Raw genomic sequence first — 24,091 nt, forward strand, 5'->3', positions numbered from 1 at the left:
AATACCTATCAAAGGCCTTTGATATGTTAAGAGCAATTGCCCTAGAAAGGTTGCCTCCATCGAGAGATTCGCTAATCCTATTAGATATAACTATAAGCACATCTGCTGCAGATCTGCAGAACGGAAACCATATTGTGTGTCTAAGAAGGTTATTTTTGCTGAGATGGTTGATTACTTCTCTATTCAACAGAGATTCCAGCAACTTGCGCTTGACCTTTACTCCTGATCTTAAATGGAATACGTACATCAAATCTGTTGCCAAGGCCGCTGGAAAAATGGTCGGATCCTTCTATCGATCCAGTAGATATCTCACTGCTGATGCAATTCTCTATCTATATAAGAGCCAGATACGTCCAAGGATGGAGTACTGTTGCCACATATGAGCAGGAGCTGCTAGAAAAGACTTGTCCTGCCTTGATAGGGTTCAAAATAGACTTCGTGGCCTAGTGGGAGATGTCCTTTTCTCTTCGCTGCAACCTCTGTCTCACAGAAGAGATGTTGCGAGTTTGTCTCTGCTTTATCGTTATTTTCATGGAAAGTGTTCAACTGAGCTTCAATCATGGTCCCCCCTCGCCAAACTTTCACAAGAAACACTAGACTAGCTGAAAACATTATCAATAATTTTCCCCACTCTTTATCTGTACCTAAACCTAAAATATTGATTCCATGATCAAAGCTTCTTTCTTAGAACTGCACGCCTGTGGAATTGTCTTCTGTTTTCCTGCTTTCCAGCTGTCTATAATATGGTTGTCTTTAAGTCCAACGTGAACAAATTTCTGATGAGCCGTTCCACTTAAGTTAACAAATTTACCGAACTTCCATTACTATCGATTACTATATTGTCCTTTTGACTACTCTACACTCTTTAACCTTTATCCTTGAGTGGCCTATTGGCCTTGATAAGTGGTGACGTTTATGTAAAAAAAAAAAAAAAAAAAAACAAACTTACTCATGACGCACAGAAGACTTATTGGCCTGTACGGAGAGGGGGATGAGCGATCACCTGAATTCTTAAATACAGGGCATACTGATGAGATTTTCTAGGGTAATGAGAAGCAATTCTCCTTAAGACAACGTTTAAACAGTTTTGTAAATATGGGCGCTAGTTCTGGTTGAAGTTTTTGATTACTATAATTGGAATACCCCGGTTGCTTTACTGGAATCAAGGTTTTTGATTAGCTTGGCAACATCACGTACAGATATTTGTATATCACATAGCGTTTTTTCTGATACAGGAGGAAATATTGGGGGTTAGCAGCCTTGGTCGCAAACGGTAGAATTAGCTGCAAAGTTCTTGGCAAATAGTTTGGCTTTGTCTGATGCTGACGAGATTACCTCAGGTCCATTGATGATAGTTGGGATAGAGCACACGCTTTTTTTTTTTTTTTTTTACATAGGCGTCACCACTTATCAAGGCCGAGAGGCCACTCAAGGATAAGGGTTAAAGAGTGTACAGTAATCAAAAGGACAATATAGTAATCGATAGTAATGGAAGTTCAGTAAATTTGTTAACTTAAGTGTAACGGCTCATCAAAAACATGTTCACGTTGGACTTGAAGACAACCATATTATAGACAGCTGGAAAGCAGGAAAACAGAAGACAATTCCACAGGCATGCAGTTCTAAGAAAGAAGCTTTGTTCATGGAATCTACGTTTAGGTTTAGGCACAGATAAAGAGTGGGGGGAATTATTGATAGTGTTTTCAGCTAAACGAGTGTTTCTTGTGAAAGTTTGAGAGGGGGGGGACCATAGATTGAAACTCAGTCGAACACTTTCCATGAAAATAACAATAAAGCAGAGACAAACTCGCAACATTTCTTCTGTGAGATAGAGGTTGTAGTGAAGAGAAAAGGACACGAGGCCACAAAGTCTATTTTGAACTCTCTCAAGGCAGGACAAGTCCTTTCTAGCAGCTCCTGCCCAGATGTGGCAACAGTATTCCATCCTTGGACGTACCTGGCTCTTATATAGATAGAGAATTGCATCAGCAGTGAGATATCTACTGGATCGATAGAAAGATCCGACCATTTTTTCCAGCGACCTTGGCAACAGATTTGATGTACGTATTCCATTTAAGATCAGGAGTAAAGGTCAAGCCAAGAAGCTTGTCAAAACATGGAGCCTCCCCAAGACGAGAGCCATTCATTTCAATTGATGCCAGATGGGGATCAGAACGTTGATGTAAAGATAGAAGCTTGGTTTTAGATGCATTAAAAGTAACCAGCCACTCCTTCCCCCAGGTGAGTTATTAACATTTGACTTGAAAACGATCATAGTCAGTTGAAAAGTGGCCTTGTGCAGTTTTGTTAAACAGGTGGGGGTGTTTTAGCTTTGTTTAGCAAAGGTTCGTTTCGTTTTTCATACAGAGAGAGAAAAAGTGTGAAAGACAGAGATTGAGGGTGAGTTCTTTACTGTGGGTGAAACTAGATGCATTCTTATTTTTAGGATTGTTGATTGGGTAGTTTTTAAGGATATATCCTGTTAGATTATTTAATGCTATTAAATGCTATTTATTCTAGATTCTTGTGTATATTATTTGCAGTAATATTGGGCCCTCTGTTATTGTTTTCTTTTTTTTTTTTTTTTACATATAATGGTAAGAATATTTGGGAGATGGGTAAATAGATTATTGTGTATTAAAAATGTTCTTGCAGAGTCTTGTAACTTTCAGAAAATTAAAATGTATTGTCTACATGAGTTTTGTTAAACAGATGCTTCAGATTGTCTATTTGTATTATAGTTTTAACTTGGAGATCTTTACAAGAAATGAGTATATGTTCAACGGTGAAAGGTGACTGCCATGGTATTCATGTTGCAGTCCTTTTTCTTTCAGGAAATATAAATATGCATTACATTTCTTTCCTAGAAGTGCCTGTTTTGTTGTAGTATTGGATCGTATGTTGTTGTTTTTTTTTAAACATATCGGGGTAGGAATATTTGGGAGATGGATAAAAAGATTTTTGTGTTTTCAAAATTCTGTAAAATATTGTGACATTCAGAAAAATAAATATATTTAAATATATGAACTTTATTAAACAAATCCTTCATATTGTCTGTTTAGTAAAACTTTTTATCTCATTTGTTAGGGGATTGTTACAAGAAATTAGTGTGTGTTCAACGATGAAGGGTGACTGGCAAGATTTGCATGTTGGAAGGTCTTCTTCCTTCAGGATATATAAGTATATTTTTACATTAGGGACAAGAACGGAGCATCTACGATAAGCATAATGATAAAAATGAGAGAGGATAATAACGTGTCTTCTGTGAGAAAGTTTTTGTTTTGCAGTAGATCAATACATCGGGTCTCCCTGCTGATCTACAATAATATCAAATTACTCATTGCTCCCGCTACTTTCTATCTGAGCCTAGAACTAATGCAAATCACATGAATAAAGAACGGCCTGTTTGCAGTAGTATTGAGTCATATGTTGTTGTTTTTAAACATATCGGAGTAGAAATATTTGGGAGATGGATAAAGAGATTTTTGTGTTTTGAAAATTCTGTAAAACCTTGTGACGTTCAGAAAAATAAATATATTTAAATATATGAACTTTATTAAACAAATCCTTCATATTGTCTATTTAGTAAAATTATTATCTCATTTGTTAGGGGATCTTTACAAGAAATGAGTATGCAGCCAACGATGAAGGGTGGCTTGCATGGTATACATGTTGCAGGTCCTTTTTCTTTCTGAAGATATGAATGAGTTAAGTGAGTATGACCGATTCATATTTTTATTAATACCATCTCCTTCCTCCTTGGTCTTCCGTATTTTCAAATTCTTGAAATGATGTGATATTTTTGGGTTGTTTGTTTTGCTGTTTTGTTTTACAACATATCAACCCTTTTTAGATTATTTAATTTCGAATCCAGTAATTTTGATAAATATTTTTATGTTTCAAGTTTATTTTTATATCTTCAAATATTTATTCATGGAGTTTGGTTTAGTTGTTTTGATATTTGGTTGTTTTTGTGATATTTTTAGCAAAGGAGCATTTTAGTTAACAACAAAAAAGAAAGGTATATATATTATTTAATTGGAATTCATTATTAAGATGAGTATTATTTATTAATTTATTTATTGCAGACTAGTATCCTCATCTTTTCTTAGCTGTTTCACAGCGCTTCGGCCAACCACTCCTCTGGCCTTCGTCAGGTGGCAACCGCAAACTGTTCAGGATTCTGTTTGCTATTCGCCAAAACTGGTGGGAAACAAGCTGCTGCTCAGCTACTTTGGACTTCATGGACTGAGCATACAACTCTCTTGCATTCTTTATTACTTTCTTACAATGGTTGCTGGCAGTCCTGAAAGCGACTTTAGTTTCCATACATCTATTACGTTGGAAGCAGTGGAAAAAGTGATTTCTGTGCGCAATGGCAGCAGCACATTCTGGAGAGAACCATGGTTGGCGGCTATGTTTTTGCTGGAACTTTTTCGAGGGTATGAAACAGTCTATACCTACATTTAACTATTCCGTCAGGTCTGATACTATAGAGAACACATCCTTTTTAAACATGGAACGCAGAGGTAGATCCGATATAAATGTACGGAAGCTATCCCAGTCAGCCATAGTGTATCGATATACTGTACAATGGAGAGGTACGTCTGAGGACTTATTACATTTCATTTTTATCTTAATTGATACAACAGAGTGGTCGGAAGATCAAAGAGGAGGCAGAACGGAAACTGAACATAGTTCAGGGCAAGTTGTGAAAAAAAGGTCTAGGAGACTCGCATACTGGCCGTCATTGTCGGGCACACGGGTGGGTTCGTGAACAATCTGAGTGAGGTCAGAAGCAATGGAGAAATCATGACAGAACCTCCCCTTGTCATCGGTCTTGTTTGAGTGGGTCAACCATTCGACGTTGTGAACATTGAAGTCTCCACATACGTGAATGTTAGCTGAAGGATAAGCAGATAGGACTTGGTCAATTTTTTCAGATATGCTTTTAAAGATAGTAACTCCGCTGTTGTAGGGGCGATAGAGAGTAACTAGCAAATACCAGAATTCTCTTCTAATCATTCTGAAGAATGATCAAATTTACAAGCACCTCAGAACATATTTAAAATGGCGTCTTTACCAGACTGCTATGATTAGCTTCTCAAACATTTTGCATGTCTTGAATTTTGATTTGCTATATAATCATGGATTTCATTTTATTAATTACTAAACACTGCCAGGCATTCTATGTTTTGTGTTAAAATAAGTAATCTTTACAAAGAAAGTTATATCTTTATATTTACATAAGTAACCCTAACCCAAAACGGACTTCTTAACATTTACATAAACACGCAAACATCATGGAAGTTACACTGATCTTTAACTACATTGTACACGCAAGTATTCAACTGTAAATTACATGCATTTACTCTTAGTAAATGAATTTACGGTTGAATACTTTATTCTTCATTATTGTGACTTTTTAAAATCTGCATGTAGATGACACTTTCCATGCCAAAAGTGCGTTGTTATCTTTTAACAAGTAATAAAAAATTAAACTATTTCCTTTTTTGTTACACGATGAAAATGTTTCTACAATATAATCTCTTAACTTTTAAAGACTTAATAGAAAAACAATATTGTTTTAGCAAAACCAAAAACCGATTCACTAACAGATTTGTATTTCTTCAAATTATTGCTACTTAATTTTCATTCACTTGCTGCATTACTTCTAGGAAGAAGATTACCAGAATTAATAGAGCGTATCTTTGGGATTATTTAGATTTGTATTTTTCCAACGATCATACATTTACATACACATACCAGCGACCTTATGAGAAACACCTTCTTCGGTTAACTTTTCTCTTATTTTGTACGCGTTCGGGGGGAGGGGCTTATTTCCTTATTGTTACTTTTAATTCCCATTTCTGAAAAGTCCTACAATCCTGATGAGGGTGACTGGATTGAAACAAAATTAAAATTTTAGAGTCTAGGAGAATTTTTCCTTCCTGGAATAAGTACAGAAGACAAAAAAAAAAAAAAATGCCTTTAGCATTTTTGATTAAAAACATTGACGTTTGAAGAAATCTAAGTTTTTTTTTTTGCTGATGCTTCACATATTTTTAACATGTGAAAATCAAGATTTTAAATTTTATTTTTATATTTGTATGTCTGAACACATGAAAAACAACATGGCAACTCAGGTGATTACTTAACTTTGCTATTATTTAGGCAATTAATGTGATTTTACAAGGGTTTTTTTTTTTTAAAGGACTTACCACCGTGGGTTAATGGTAGATTAAATATATTTTTTTAAAAAAACAATCTTTTCAACATGAAATTAAGCCTTTGCTATGTTTTTCAATAAGATAGTCACATACAAAAAAACAAAAAAAAACAAAAAAAAACTTAGTTTCTATACATTCAAAATAGATGAAAATTTAATTCTACCTGTGACAGAGGTTGGTGCACTACCCCCTCCCTCTCACAAAACACAAGAAAGAAAGGGGATCAAGACTAAATGCTGTTCCATTATAGATCAAAATATTAAGAGATTTGCTAAATTATGTTTTTTTTTTCTGTTTTCAATAAGTTAGCAAATGGAGTAAAGTTGAGAAGTTGTGCAAACTGTAAAAATAGAATAAAACAGAATAATCCAGATAGCTGACTAGGTCAACATTTGATACGTGTGAATTGGGTATCAATATCTAGCCAACGTATGGCGGCCGGCTGAAGATCAAGTTGTGTCCAGGAAATAAAAACATTGCAAAATTATTAAATTAAAGATCAAAATGATTGGAGTAAAAAACAGTAACAAAGTTTATAAAATGTTCTTCAAAATAATTCTTGTGGCTGATATATATATATACAAAATGTAAAATCTGTGTCTTGTGTAAAGTTGAATTAACTTAATATAGGCTGTTTTGACTAACACGGACGAGTTTGAGAACTGAGGCCAATGTTTGGATGGTCAAGTATTTTTATTCAATATCTTTTTATACAAAAGTAAAAAAAAAAAAAATATAAATAATCAAACAACTACTCACGGTTGGTAATCTTGCGTAGCATGAATGTAGTGAAACGACCACATTCACTTCTGACATAGGGTCCTAGAATAGAAAGATTATCCAACGGAGGGATTTCAACCGAGTAGGTTTCTCGCACAACAGTTGCACGTGGCATGTAATAGCCAGACTAGAAAGGAAAATGAACAAAAATAAAAGATTAAAAAAGAAAAAAATGGCTATATTAACTGACATCAATAATTATCAATTTCAATAGTTAAATATGCAATCAACATAAACTGAGGCCAAATTAGAAGCTTAAATGGCATCCACCGATGTTAATGTAAATTCAACAAAAATATATTTAAGCATGAGAAATCTAAACAAGACAAAGGAAGTCTTTTTTTTTTAGTAGCTTTTCATGTTTTCATATTTTTTTTTTTTTTAAGAAAATATATAAAAATTGTTACTTTTTAACATAACATTTCCCCATAAATATGCTAAATAAAATTATAATTTTTTTTAATAACACACACATTTATAAGTACAAGAATTTAATAAAATGTTGAAAAACATTTTAGCAAGAGTTAACATTTTTCAGAAAGGAAACACAAATAAAATGGATTGTCCTTAATCCGCAGAGTTTCAAAAGAAGTACTTTCCTTCTCGTCAGAGGAGAGGAGTTTGCAAAATGCAGAATAAGATTTTGCTTGTAAAGTATTTAATGAAATTGCAAGTATGGAGTAGATCATACTTGCTTAAAAATGAACAATACTGAAACAGAGGTAGTGGGAAAAAAATGAACAATACTGAAACAGAGGTAGTGGGGAAAAAAATGAACAATACTGAAACAGAGGTAGTGGGGAAGAAAATGAACAATACTGAAACAGAGGTAGTGGGAAAAAAAAAATGAACAATACTGAAACAGAGGTAGTGGGAAAAAAAAATGAACAATACTGAAACAGAGGTAGTGGGAACAAAAAATGAACAATACTGAAACAGAGGTAGTGGAGAAAAAGATGAAAAATACTGAAGCAGAGGTAGTGGGAAAAATGAAAAATACTGAAGCAGAATTAGTGGGGAAAAATGAACAATAATTTTATATGAATGGATTACACACACACACACACACACACAGTATTTTCTCATAAATTTATTTTTAAAAAAAAATTATTTTTTTTATTTTTGCTTTTCACCATAAGTATTTTCAAAAAGAATTATATTTAGCTTATTTACTGGGGAGTGTTATGCAGGAAGGATGAAGATTTTCAGTTGATTGTTCTGTTTTTAACATTTAATTTCATTGGTGGCATTCAACAACTTAACAGTACATCTTCAAATTAAATTCTCATTAACAAAAATTACACAAAAATGGAATTAAAAATTTTTTTTTTTTTTTTTTTTTAATTGTAAATATTTTATGAAACAGATAAAATGAAAATCATCCAACTGCATTCAATTGTGACAATAATGCCTTTCCTGTAATTTGGCAACTTCATAAAATAAAAATTTAAAAAAACATTAAAACCTATTAGGATTGATATTAATTGCTGCCAATATTGACATTATAATTTGACACTTTCCTAAAAATGACCAACGATATAGCTGAAAATGGAAATAAAAATACTTAGTCTTCTCTGTTCTTGATTGTCTTTTGATTGAAAGTCTTTTAGAGCAAGGCAATATTTTTGTTCTCGTACAGATTTTCCCCTTTTTGGAGAGTTGGATTTCCTTGCATTAAAAAACAATTTTGTTGGTAACCTTATCTTCATGGGGAGGCAAATACAAACATTTCACATAAAAATTCTTTATTAGTTTTGTTCATCTAAATTATATAAAATCATTTGAATGATTATCGCAAACATATTTTGCAAAAGTTTTATTTCATACTTTCAAACGGAAAATTTTATTAAATTTATTTTTTTGTAAAACTAAATGCAAAATAAAGTAAATTTATACAATTAATGCAAGTCATTGCAATAGTGATGGAAAAAAAAAAACAAGGTAGTCAAGTTTTTCAACAAAAACATTGAATCAACCTATGTTTCCTTTGTCTTACACAAAATTACCATCTTTTTTTAAATACAAAAATAGCTTTTGTAAACAATTCATGACTAATTGAACATGTGCTATGAAATTGCAGTTCATACCTTTTCAAATAATATCAGTGTACAAAAGTACAATTTTAAATTAATAACAGCACGAAGATTGATTTTTTTTATATAGACTATCAGATAAAATATTTGATCCTTATATCAGTTCTGAGAAATTTTATTTTTAAGTAAAATTAGAAATTTAAGATAGCTAAGAATGTTTTTTTATGATTTATTAACTATAAAAAATATAAAGAATCAAATTTTCAGTATAAGTGATTATTTACAAGGCAAAAAGTTTGTTCATATCTTTAAGATAAATAATAATAAAAGTCAATTTTATCAACTAATGTCGCGACAGCCAATAGACCAAGAAAAACAGTTTTTCTTTTTAAACTAATTAAAATCTATTAAAATCCATTATTTCTGAACAATTTTTTTCCAGAAAGATAAAACCCTGAATTTTATATATTAAAAGTAAAATACTTTTTCTATAATTCAACAGAATTTTTAATTTTCAAAAAAATATTTGACCGGATTTTTATAATTTTTGCCGAAAATGTAAACAAAATTTAAATATTTTTTTAAAAAGGTTTTTGAATTAAATATAGTAATTTTTTATGTCTAAATAAAATTTAGGAGGATTTGCTATAAGAATATGCAAAAATATTAAAGTATGTGAATTTCAAATAATCCCTTTTTTATTCATTACAAGTAGAAAATTTCTTAAACACACATGATATCACCATGGGCAATTGTAAGATATTTAAAAGTATGGAAATATAGACGTCTTTACGCATTTCCATGAATTTTAATGTAACCAAACAGGCAAATACCATTTTTTTTTATTTTTAATAAATGAATTAAATTATAATTCCAAACGCCATTTATGGCAAAATAAATTCAATGTCATTTTTAGCTTTATATATATATATAATTTTTTTTTTCAGTATCTGTCGGCCACCATACATTACGATATCTCATGTAAATGACAAATTGCAGAAACAATTATTGTCATTTTGAAACTTTCACAGTGTTGTTTTTTTTTTCTTTTTTGATCTCGATTCTTCAAAGCATTTTCTGATGATATATTGGCAAAATTGGGCTTTATAAAAGAACATTTAAAATTGTACAGTAGAAACCTGGGATAGGGCATTATAAATTTTTTTTTTTTTTTTTTTTTTTTTTATTATATTTTCACCCCAAACAAGGCACATTGCCACTTTGGTGTAGGGGGCTACTATCAGGGGAAACATCTACTGGGGCACTATGTAGGGATTAGGGCAGCGAGATGTTGGTTCACGTTGCACTTGAACTTATGCATGTCAGTACAGTTGGGGAAGCAGTGACCTGGAATGGAATTCCAAAGTCTAGCAGTTCTGGGGAAGAAACTACTGGAGTAGAACGATCTTTTACATCTAGGGATCTCTACAGTGTGGGGGTGGGATTTTGCAGCTTGTCGGGTCTGTCGAGGGTGTTCACGTCGTGGGGGCACAAGTGCTTGCAGTTCTTCAGAGCATTCACCATTATAATACTTGTAGAACAGGCAGAGGGATGCAACGTTTCGACGATGGGACAGAGGCTGAAGTTTTGATGCCAGTTTAGGGCCTATCAGATTTGCGACTCTCTTTTGAACCCTGTCAAGGAGAGAGAGACTAGTAGCCGATGCACCGGCCCAAATATGACAGCAATACTCCATACATGGGCGAATAGTGGCCTTATAGAGGTACAGGATACTTTCGGGTGTTAGAAGTTTTCTAGCACGGTAGAGAGAGCCCACCTTCCTCGCAGCGGCCCTGGCAATGCCCTCGATGTAATTGTTCCAGCTCATGTTTCCTGTGAACGTTAGGCCAAGGAGCTTGAAAGACGTACTCTCAGCTAAAAAGTTGTTGGCCATTGCTATAGGTGGTAGAGAAGGTTTCCTGTAATTATTGAATGAAACCAGTTTTGTCTTGGTGGCATTGAACGTTACCATCCATTTTTGTCCCCATTCCACTACTGATTTGAGGTCATCCTCCAGTGTTTCTGCCATTACTTTAGATATATGTTCATTTGTTTTCCTGTCGTGCCTGCTATAGAGTGTGGTGTCATCAGCATATATACCCATCTCAGAGGCAATTTTATCGGGGAGGTCATTTATGAATATCAGGAACAGCAGAGGACCAAGGATAGATCCCTAGGGCACTCCGGCATTTATATTATATTGTTTAGACGTACGACCGTCGAGGACAACCTAGTAACGAAATACAGTACAGTATATAATACACATGTATATAATCAAATAACATAAATAACACCATAAGGTGGGGCAAATACTGTAACCAGGGGCCAGAAAAACATATTCCACATTGTAACTTGAAAAAATCGTATCCTAGGGCCACTGTATCCTGGGCTTCTACTGTATTTTTAAAGATTTAAAAGTAGTGCTTTTTGTAAAAAAAAAAAAAAAAAAAAAAAAAAAAATTATGCTAATCTGAAAGAATTAATAACATTTTCAACAAATTTTACACTTTTAAGACAAAAGATGAAAAATTACACATTCTAAATTCGGACTTTCAATCTCAGAATTTGAAGAGGAGCAGTTTTTGGTTTGTGTTTTCATTTATAATCTTTAAACCCCCCCCCCCCCTCACAAAACATGCACACACAAGTGTTTTGTTCCAGCTTTTTATTTTAAGGGTAGGAGTGACCATAAATAAAAAAGGGAGCTTTGTAAGCAATATATATATATAGATTATAAAATAAATTTTTACATCTTCATAAAGTCCATTTAGTTAATTGGTGAAAATTTCGTATTAATTAGATAATTACCTGGTTTTTTGGTAGATTTTCCAAGAAAGACTATCAAAAACCTCACACTCCACCACCATTTCAGCTGTCGCTATAAATAAGCTGTCAGAGGCTTTGGTGCAATTTCAAAATAATGATAAAGATGGAATTGTACATAAATTCAAAGACTAAAGTTAACATGGAGGGCTGGATATTTTAAGCAGATCAAACTCCTGCTGATACAACCTTTATCAATTTTGGATTTCCTCGTCAGAAAAACAAAAAACATTGAACATTACCTTCAGTTTGTGAAGTAAATCCCACAAATCCTTCGGAGGAGCAATCACGGATCTGTTCAGCCTCATGATGAAACATCTGCCAATATCTTTGTCCACAATGGCAGTAAAATTCTGAAAGAAACAATTCAAATTTCACAAATGTTTTTTTTATCATGTGTGAACACCCTCATACAGGAGACAAAAAAAAAAACAAAAAAAACAAAAGTAAAGCATTTCTATTATATGCTGCTAGATGAACTAATGATCTATGCCAAGATTATAACTAGAGTGGAACACCTATCATAAGATTGGTAAAGCGACAAACCTTTTTTGCTTTCTAGTTTCTTTACGAAAAGACAATTTTTATTTAATGAGATAAATTTTAGAAATTTTCAAATTCTATAATTACCAGTTTTTTTTTCAGATATTGTTTAATGAAATTTTTTTTAATGCAATGGAACTATAGCAGAAACCACTAGCAACTGGTTTGGAGTATTCTTTTCACATAAACCGGTTGTTGTGGCACCCACCTTACAGATAATAATGAACTCTAATTTATTATAAAGACTAGGAGAATATGGGTCAACATGATGTACCTGGTGATGTTAAAAATTTTGAAATCTTCATCTGTTACAGATGAGCCGTTGTTTATTTTTCTACAATACACACCTTTGATAGTTGAAAGGGGAGGGGGGGGGGGTAAGAGATCGACTGACAAATCTTGTGCTTAATATAGCACAAGTAATTCTACATCAAATCATCCAGAAATTTAGGGAGTTTGATCGTGACTTTCATACTATGTCATTAAGGCCCACGAGCTGAAAAATGATGTCATTGCTGAGATCCTAGCAAGTCAGACTGTCAACAATGAATCAAAAATTTACAAAAAGCATTAGAAAACTTTAAAGAAAGAAAAATAAGGAACACGATTTGTACTGAAACTTATTCAATATTAATTTAAAAAAAAAAATTCAAAATGGATAAGTTTTGTGCGTATGCATTAAAAGTAATTAAATATTGTTATATCATGGATTTTTAAAGACTAAAATACATGCATTATTTACTTAAAAATTACATTTAAAAAGAAAAGAAAGGAACATGATTTGATTTATAGTAAAACTGAACTTTATCATTTCTTTTCTATATAAATAAAATGAAGTCATTTTTACCCTCTGAGTTTGACCTTAATAGGATTAAAACTCAAGACATTTCATGCAAATGTAATGTGCACAAACTGCAGCACATTATCTGAGGCGTGCTATAGGTCTATTATCCTTACACTGCCTCGATAACTGTACATTCCTATATTTTTTCTGGTGAGAGTTCACTGCCAAAACCTGTAAGAATCAATGAAAGTGATAAAATCTTTTCTCTTTATTACATTCATACTCCCCCCCACCCCCGCGACCACTTAACGTCCACAGGGGAATTTAAGAGGAAACACCGGTTTGAGTTTTTAGTTGCTTAAAAAAAAAAAATGGAATGGCATTTTACTGTCAGCTGAAACACAACTTTCGATTTCATCTATTCCATGGGTTACTTATACCATTTCTTTTCTTCTTTTTCCCCTCCTTTTTGTTTTTAAATTTTTAAATTTTTTTTTTTTTTTTTGGGGGGGGGCGAGTCGAAGGGTTACTTGTGACGTAATCCCTCATTGGGGAGCTTTAGAACTCTCCCCAGGGGCCGAGTAACTATGCTAGATAGCTAATCGTTCCCAGGTGACACCAGATACCCCGAGGATTCAAAATAGAGAATATAAATATAGATATTTTATTTCATGTCAAAATAGATATTGTTTGAAACCAGAGAAATATATTTTGCTGTTAAAATTGATGACAGGAAACTTGGAGCATAATATTGTCTGGCCTTGGTGAACTCAGAGTCAGATGTCAGTGTTGACATGATGACCTTAAGGTTATGGGAATTAGTATGTCTGTAGATCTCAGATGCCAGATTCGGAAATTGCACACACGCAAAAATCTTGGGTTTCATTTCGTGGCAAAATCTGATTGGCTAGGGAAACTTCCACCCCATCCACATACATCACTATATATTAAGAGATTTGCTTGTTTGCAAAAATTAAAAGATTTGCTTGTTGATTTCGGGGAGAACAGAGCGTGTGGAGGTCGCCGTCCCTGGAGTCGTGACTCCTCTTCCTCTTTATCCGCCCGTCTGACGTTGTCTGTGAAGAGAGTTTTGAAACTTTGAAAACTTATTAAGAACTGAACGATATTTGTAAAAATATTTGTATATAAGTTTTTGAAATTAATTCTGTAGGCTAGAGTTTCACAAGTCTGTATTTCTTCCTGCCTGCGGCTTCGATATTCGCTTTCAGCATTCAATGTAACAACCCTCAGAGAAGGACTAGACGATATGAGCCGAGATTTCCAGATAAACAGGGGTCCTAACCGAAGCTTCATCAGTGTGGGGTTACATACTTAAACGAAACAAACTAACCTTGGATTCCAGGTTTTACAACAAGCTGTAACAGTCAGCCGCTAGCGTTCTTCAAATGTTCAAACAATTACTCGATTTATATATTTACTGTATTTTTCCTTCTATTATGTTTCCAGTGAATTTATATGTGATACTAGGGGGGAGAGCTGACTTCTTATTTTCAGATTAGTTACTCATTCATTATTTATTTCTATACATTGAATTTCTGGTAGTTTCATAAGCCCACTTACTATTACACTATCGATATGGAACCAGACGACATTCCAATTGGTAAAAAGTGACAACAAAGAAAACAATACAAAAAAGAAAAAAACAAAACACATAACAAACCGTTATACTTACACCTAACAATTATACGGTTAAAAATACTTTTTTTTCCATAAAACAAACACACAAACAAAATTATGACTAAAATTTATTAAACATTTTTTCATTATACACGGTCAGTTTTCTGGTTTTATTTATTGCTCCCCCGCCCATTTGTATTTTTTCCTGTTTGTTTTGTTTCTTGGATTTTATTCCAGAAAACAAACCAACAAAAAAAAAATAAAAACAAATAAAATAAACATAATTACATGGTAAGTTTTCTGGGAGTTTTTTTTTTCCATTTGTATTCATTCTAGTTTGTTTTGTTTGTTTGTTTTTTCCTGTCCTCTGCGGCTGACACTGATGACTGAATGCTTGACGGGAATTCACGAGAATTCGGGTCAAATTATGCAGGACTACCTTCATTTTTTTCTTTTTTTTCACTTTTTCTTGGGCCCTAAACACCTACAAATGATTTCTTAACACCTTTTCTTACATTTTTTCCCCCCAGTTTTTGCCATTAAATTCTTTCAATTTTACGCGCATAAAACACATACAAATAACATTATACATATTTGGGTCCTTTTCTTTACCAGGAAGGGGGGGGGGCAAATACAGTTTCATTTCTTCGTCAGATTGGAAACTAACAAAACAAATTCAATATAAATCAGTACGGTTTATTTTGTTTACAAAATAAACTCCGCTGTTTGCATTTACAGAAAATTTACTCCCATCATATATTAGCTAAACCAGGGAGAAGGGGGGTATCTATAAATATAAAAACAAAATATGTGTATGTGGGTGTGCGTGTGTGTGTGTGTTCGCCCGCGAATAATTTGGCTTGCAGCGCAAAAATAGGTCAGACTTCCTCGCACCTGTTCATTTCGCTTCATATACCTTCATATAATGCCCTTACCAGTTCCTCTACCTCGTGGCACAGATGGTTAGGTGACTGGCTTTTTTCCCTTTCGTTTCCACCTTCGCGTCAAGGCTTCGGGGTTCAATCTGACCTTCCGACCAAAACTTTTTTTTTTCTTTTACACCTATTTTTAACACACACACACACACACACACACACACACCTATAAACACCCAGGCAACGCCGGATACCCCTCTGCTAGTATATAATAATTTGACTGCAGAAATTTCCCTCTGGATCAAAGTACCGTAGGTTTGCAACAACAGATACCCCATACAAATTCAATACATCTACCCTGACAGCCACTATCTTATGTAGCTTACGACCACCATTTCTGCCACATTCACTCACGATAAAATGCTACATTACATCCGATGAGCAACACCATAATCGACACATCTACAGAGGACGAAGTTCCTATTTTTCTCTCAATATTTAGTGCTCCCACCGCTACCAGTTGAGACTGGGTCAAATTTTATATTTGCCTATGATATTGTACTTGCACTGCCATTAACTGGTCTTTACATACATAGCCACACTCTTTCAATTTTTCGATTCACAAATAATAGTCTCCCCTGCCTTATTCTATCCATTTTGATTGGCTGAGCTCTCACCATTCTTATATTCGGGATTAACGCTATCTACATCATAAACGAACGCTAACCTACCATTCAAATATCGCGTCACAATGATACCTATTTTTTCCCCTCTGACTACATTGCTGCACTCTTCTTAGATTATGCCAACAAAACACGTCAAACCTTTAACACACGAAATAAAATACATTGTTTCTTTGCGTTTTTACATGAATTTTCCCTATTTACAAATACTGTTACATGGCAAAATTTTGGTAGATGAACACATGAACACGGACGCAGAGAACTAGATTTCTTTATCGTGTGCACGTTTTAATATGTAGAAAATTACTTGTCTCCACAAAATCTAATCAAGATTTCTGTAATCGGCATACTCGGAAACCTATAAAGTTATCAATTTAAAGAAATTTGAGGTGAACCTATTATAAAAAAAAAAACTTAAAACAAAAAAAATAATATGAAAAGAAAAGTAAATAATCAAAAATAGTAAAAGTAATTTATTAGGGTAGGTAGTTTTTTTGGTCGATTTTCTAATGAGGTCTGTTCTAGACCCCCACCCCCCTAAAAGCCTTTCGCCGACATACAAAAACGTGTGTGCTACTTTTGCCTTTTATGTATGTATGTATATATATATATATATATATATATATATATATATATATATATACACACACTAGCCTGGGTGCCCGGCGTTACCCAGGTGTTTGTAGGTGTGTGTTGAGCAAAAAAAAAAAAAAAAAAAAAAAAAATGGTAGCAGGCAGGCAGGCTCGAACCTGTACCGCAAAGGAGGAAAAGAACGTAAAAGAAAAAAATGTGACGTCTTTGTTGTTGCACCCATTGGCAAACCAGAAGTGACAAATGTTTAAATTAAGGCTAGTCAATCGAAAAGAGGGGATGACTTTTGAAAATATCAGCAAAAAAAGCGACCCCTCCCTTTAGAAAAGTGCACAGTTGAAGGTGAAGGAATAAATGTTTTTAGCCAATTTTTCGAGATTTGTCGTCTGAAGGGTTGAGCTTCAAAACGATACCAATCTCGTGAAAATCTGTCGCCTCTGTCGAAAGTTTTAGGCAGAATATAAACATACATACATATAAATAGACAGGTGAGATTTATTATAGATTACACTGCGTTCCAATGAGTATGCCAATTTTAGTTGCTTACATCTTGATTATATTTCTTTTAATATGTTCTATGACAGTCTCTTTTGCCTTTCATTCCTGTATTAGTTGGTTAATTTTTTTTAGTAAAATATGTTTCATATGTAACAGGGCTGAATTAGTTTTATTGTAAATATCTGATCACCAAGACTGTTTTACCTTTTACTATCTAACTTTTCCATTCCAAATTTCAGTGTGAATTTTATATAAATTTAGATGATCTCAACTGCATCTCACATACCAAAACTAATTGCTTCCACAGTACAATATTTTTGAATCCTCAGAAAAGCCTTTACTTTGAATAGACACTGTCAGTGAATAAAAGAACTTTTTACCATTTTTGGTAAAGAAGTACTTCATAGTGTCTACATGAATATCAAAAAAAAAAAAAAAAAAAAAAAAAAACTACCTCTTCAGTTACATAATAATTTTCCCCATATTGAGGAACGTCTGAAATATTCCTAGTTCTGATAAAAATCACATAGAAGACTTAATTTCTCAGCAAATCAGATGTTCCAAACTGAAAATATTCAAGAAAATGTAATTATTAAAATGTTGCTCGACAACATTTCAGATGACTCATGCAAAATAGAAAATGCTTTAAATTAGCAACTGCTTGGAGTCACATACTTAAATTAGTTTTTATGATGTCCATCTGTAGTGCAAGATACAAAATCTGAGGACATGGGTGTCAAACCCTGGATGATTTAACATGGAATTTATATATAACATAAGCAATTCGACCTTTATGAAATTGCGTGTATTATCACATACTTTCAGCAACTCGAGTTTGTTAAATCTTCTGTCTACACAAATTGGACCCTGCCAACCACCCACTCCGTGACTTTCCTTTGCGGACAGATGCCACACTAGACGATCTGAAAATCACACCTTCTCAGGTGCATGGTATCATAAGAAATCTTGACACTGCAAAAGCATGTGGACCTGATCTCATCCTGGCTGTGCTATTAAAAAAGTGCTCCGCCGAAGTAGCTCCAGTTCTCTCCAAACATTACAGCAAATGCCTTAATGAATCTTGCTTTCCTGCCTGCTGGAAAACTGCTTCTGTAGTACCAATTTTCAAGAATTCTGGCGAAAGAACTTACCCATTAAATTATTGTCCCATTAGCCTCCTCCCACTTTTTGCCAAAATATTTGAGACCATAATTAACCAAGCTCTAGTCCATCACCTTACAGATGCTAAACTTCTGACTGACACCAAATATGGATTTAGGCAAGCCTGTTCCACAGCAGACATCCTAACTGTAATCTCAGAATGTATATACCATTCACTGGACAAAGCGGGGGAGGGTAGAGCGGTAGCTCTAGATATATCTAAGGCTTTTGACAGGAAAATCAGATCATATGGTATCACTGGAAGAATACATAACAATTAAATCCTTCTTAGAGAAGAGAAAAATCCAGGCTGTCCTCGACGGTCGTACATCTAAACAATATGATATAAATGTGGGAGTGCCTCAGAGATCTATCCTTGAACCTCTGTTATACCTAATACAGGGTAACCAAAAAAAAACAAAAGCTAAATGGAGGCCATCTAGAACATATGCTGTAGAACGGAGAAAAAAAGGCAAAAGACCCTAGTGTTTTGATGTGATGTTTTGAATATAATAAACTAGTTATGACCAAAGTTTAATTTCATTTGGACAAAACACTAAGAAACGGGGCCTAATTATAGTTGGGGCCCGTTTTTTGGGGGGTCACTCTGTATTCATAGATGACCTCCCTAACAAAATTGCCTGTGAGGTGGGTATATATGCTGACGCTCTATAACAGACACGGCAGGAAAACAAATGATCACATATCTAAAGAATTGTCAGAAACACTAGAGGATGACCTCCAATCTGTAGTGGAATGGGGACATAAATGGATGGTCACATTCAATGCTGCCAAGACTTAAACTCGTTTCCTTCAATAATTACAAGAAACCTTCTCTACCACCAATTGCAATGACCAATGACTCTTTATCTGAAAGTACATCTTTTAAACTCCTCGGCCTAACGCTCACAGGAAACAGGAGTTGGAACAATTACATTGAAAGTATCGCTGTGAAGAAGGTAGGTTCTCTCTACCGTGCTAGAAAGATACTAACGCCCGAAAGTATCCTATACCTCTATAAGGCCACCATTCGCCCATGTATGGAGTATTGTTGTCATATTTGGGCTGGTGCATCTGCCATTGGTCTCTTGCTCCTAGACAAGGTTCAGAAGAGTCGTCAATGTGATAGGTCCTGGACTGTCATCTAAACTTCAGCCTCTGTCCCATCGATGAAATGTTGCATCTCTCTGACTGTTGTACAAGTACTTTAACCGTGAATGCTCCGAACTGCAAGCACTTGTGCCCTCTCAACGTAAATACTCCCGACAAACCCGACAAGCAGCTAAATCCCACCCCTTCACAGTAAAGATCCCTAAATGCAAGAGAGCCTTCTACTCCGGTAGTTTCTTCCCCAGAACAGCTAGACTTTGGAATTCCTTTCCAAGTCCCTGCTTCCCCGACTGTACTGACATGCAGAAGTTCAAGTGCAACGTGAACCAACATCTTGCTGCCCAACTTCCTACACAGTACCCCTGACGGCTATGTCCCTGATAGTAGCCCGCTACAACAAAGTGGCAATGTGCCTTGTTTGGGGTGAAAATGTAATAAAAAAAAAAAAATTAAAAAAAAAAAAAAAAATTAAAAAAAAAAAAAAAAAATGGTCACTGCATATTAATAACTACAGCTTCTAATATTTTCAAATGCTTAGACCATGTTCTCCGCAGTACAGAAAAACACCTTGTGTTTGTAAACTATGGCACATGACTTGTTCTCCAATAAATTTTCCCCTACATTAGAGGAATAGGTCTGGTTGGATGTATACAATTTGAAACTTCAAATATTTGCTAGGGTCATGTTGAGACATTCTCACCTATAATCGCTACGTGGTACCTCCTATATACACCCACGATGTCTTCAAGTACTTACAAGAATAGTGTTACAAGGTAGTATGTAATAAACAGAATGGTTAAAGCCGGCTTACCCTTTCAAAATCATGCAAGACAATGGCATTCTCACATTCATCAAATTTAGGAATTTCAACTCGTTCATAATAATCATCAGTGATCTCGATAGTTTCCTCAAAGAAAGAGACGGACATGTCATTTCTAGCTTGGCTCTGGTCACTATAGCGGAAACCGCTGGCAATCGGTTCTGGGTGTTCTTTTCGCATGAACAGGTCCTGGGTGTAAATGACGCCACAACGCCCACGGATAACCTGCAATTGAAAAAACAAAAATATTTACTTTATATTAATGAGAGAAAAGAAATAAAATCTTATTTTATTGAAAATGTGAAAATAGTGTAGATGGTATTAATTAGCGATACACATGAAAAATTTGAAATGGTTTAAAATATCTAAATAATGACATACATAGAAAGAGCTTGATAAGAATCTTTTTAAATTTTTTAAATCTGCTTAAAATCAAAGTTATGACTATTTTTGTGCCTTGCACATTTGGATAGTTTTTCCCTCTTTAAGACCAATGCATTTTGTCACGTCTTTACAATACTTTTTCAGTAAAAATATATCTGTGTTAAAGCAAAAGATTAAGCAATGAAATTTGCTATATAAGTGTATTTTTGTGCAACGAATGAGAATATGCTACTGCAAATCTCCAGAAATTAACGGTTTCTAAATAATTTGCAGTAAATGCACAAATATGCGGCAATTCCTTAAAAATGCCATGTATCCATTAATAGAAAATAAGTTAGAAAACTCAAAACTAAATTGTAATACATTTTATGCAAAAAAAAAACTGAAATCTAAATTTAGAACTGTTTAAAAATGAATATATTGCAATATTTCTTTGGTGTAATTGTAGATTAATACCTTCAGTTTACCCCACCCCCATCTGACCACCTCTCCAAAATATGTGATTCTACTTTTGTAGACAATTACGTGTGAACACCTTGAAAAACTTTAAAGCGTTTTAGGCCCTTAACCCTTTTTTTTTTTTTTTCTATAGGAGATTGAGTGGCCTCCGGACCTTGATAAGTAGAAACTCCATTGTAATAAAGGAAAAAAATAAATAAATAAAAGGAATCCTGGGCATTTTTTTTTCTAAAAGGTGATTATGTGTGGTTTTAAGAGGGTCTTTGTGCAATTATAAGAGGGTGGGGAGGTTGCTACTCTGACTTTGGGTTAATGATAAGGTTAAGGGAAATTATGTGTAAACATTCTGTAGATACAAACAAAACAAAAATAATTTTAGAATTTAGAGTGGGGTTGGTTTCACATAAATTTAATGTAAAATAATTCATTTTGAGACCATTCTAGTGTTTTAGGATAGTTGACCAATTTATTTTTATGGGAGATTAATCATGTGCACTTTTCTTTGAGAAAAGATTTTTCTTTCTTTTTTTTATGCTTATATGTAGCTTACGGAGGAATTTTTTTTGGTGTGGAGTTTGCTACTCAGCGTTATTGTTAGGGCTAAAGATGGTTTTAGGTTTGCCACTCATACCTAGGGTTAGAGGTAGGATTAAGGGAGGGTTATTTTTATTATTAAGAGGGCGTTTGACATCCATTGTGAAACTATACAAGAATTCTGACAAACAGACAAAAATAAATGTTATTTAAAACAAACGACGTCACTAACAGAAAATGTGACGATTGGAAAAGTATCAAGTATTTTTGAAAAAAAAAAAAAAAAAAAACCTTTGCTAAAGCTGACAATTTGTATTTAAATGAATTTGATTTTTATTTTTAATTACATTTCAGGTCTTTTTCTACCGTTTTTATTTCTTAAACATCACCGATGTTTGGAAAAGTATCCTTCCTACAAATATTTAAACATCGATTTTACATTTTATTTTTATAATCAGGTAGATTAGTTTTCATTCGAGAATCCCCTGAAAACATTGTAAAAGAGACAAAAAATTAAAAAATATAGGAGGAGGTGGGTGTACTACCATGAACCAAAAGAATCATATTTCACATTTTTGGTTGTTCAAAGAAAAATTTTAAAAATTTGACTACTAGTCAATTTTTTTTAAATATTGACATGGTTACATCTAAGATTTTCAATTTAAAAAAAACTTGATCTGGAATAAAAAAAAAACAAAAAAAAAACACCTGTTTATAAAGATCACTGTTGCTGATAATGCTATTACTAATATTACAAGACACTGAAACTTAAAATGATTTTTTTTCAGGTATCATGATGTTAAATTGCTACCACAAGAGAAAACTTTTAATGAATAAAAACAGTAAAAAGATTGTTTTGTTTAACAGTGGATGTCCGAAGAAAATTTTTTCAAAATTTTCAATACTAGTCTCTTTCTTAACACAAAAAAAACGAGTGGTCAAAAGTATTTTGGACACCCCAAGCTATTAAAACTGACATCTCTTCTGGTTAGTTTCCAAATTCCAAGACAAAATTCTTAATACAAACATAGTATGAGCAGTTACAAATCGGAAGGGGGGTGGGGTACAAAACTTTTCCGAAAATGCTGTTTTATGATGTTCAGGTTTTCATGACTATTTGCTTAAAACTCTAAAAATATCTATAATGTATGTTCTTAGTTATTACTTTATTTGAAAGTATATTCATTTCCAAACAAAACGGTGGCATTTTGAGGACTTAAAGTACTTTGGTTTTTAAAATATGACTATTTTAGCAGAAACCCCTTGAAATCTGTGATTATCCAAAGCGTTTTATCATCCGTGTGTATTTCTATATTAATAGAGAAATCTTTTTTAGAATAGAACACACAACAGAATAATACCATGTACATGTTTATTCACATCTGGTTTACTTCATTATATCCTTAAAAACAAGCCGCACCAGAAGTATTATTCAGAGACAGATAAAAAAAAAAAAAATACACACTCAGAGCAGTAAAAAAGAAAAAAGAAAAAAAAATACACACTCAGAGCAGTAAAAAAGAAAAAAGAAAAAAAAAAGAAAAAAAATACACACTCAGAGCAGTAAAAAAAAAAAAAAAAAATTAAATTGTGCTATAAACATGCATTGTTCTCCATCACTTTAACAACATTGCAACTTGTCAATTTGTTTCCATGGAGAAAATAAAGATTGATGGAAAATATAAAAAGAAATCCTACTTTTCAAATTAGAATCTTTTGTAAAATTTAATATTGATAATTGTTTTTGCAAATGCAAGAAAAGCTTTTGCTCTCAATACCTATTATAACAATTTTTGACAGAGACAATGTCGGCTGTATACATAATATATATTTATATACATATTGTTGATGTATATTGTCCTAAAATGTAATAAGATTGCACTGATAAAAAAAAAAATCAAAACATTCCCTTATATTTGAAACATACAAAGATATAGAAATAAATAAAATAAAATTGGTATGCTTGAATTATAGTCATGGATAGCAATTATAATGAAAGCAGTTTACCAATTCTAAGCAGAAACCATTATTCATTTTATTTTTTTTTTTTTAATATAAGTTAATGCTTTTGCATTAATATTTACTTTTAAAGATTTTTCTTTTTTGAATTAGTATTATCCACTGACCATAAAAACACTTTGGGA

At 33.4% G+C, this 24,091-nt stretch overlaps 1 protein-coding gene across 1 annotated transcript in view; it reads right to left on the reverse strand.

Moving 5' to 3' along the window:
* The window catches only part of LOC145263199 (integral membrane protein 2A-like), an 81,488-nt gene that overhangs the window by 11,206 nt on the left and 46,191 nt on the right, over positions 1-24,091 (reverse strand). The window contains exons 3-5 of the mRNA XM_080120266.1: positions 20,562-20,795; positions 12,109-12,219; positions 6,990-7,137 (exon numbers count right to left, since the gene is read on the reverse strand). Of these exons, the coding sequence (XP_079976392.1) occupies positions 6,990-7,137; positions 12,109-12,219; positions 20,562-20,795 (493 nt within the window). The remainder of the gene's footprint in view (positions 1-6,989; positions 7,138-12,108; positions 12,220-20,561; positions 20,796-24,091) is intronic.

The sequence above is a fragment of the Euprymna scolopes genome, chromosome 38, assembly GCF_053919585.1.
Source record: "Euprymna scolopes isolate OS-2025 chromosome 38, ASM5391958v1, whole genome shotgun sequence".
NCBI lineage: Eukaryota > Metazoa > Mollusca > Cephalopoda > Sepiida > Sepiolidae > Euprymna > Euprymna scolopes.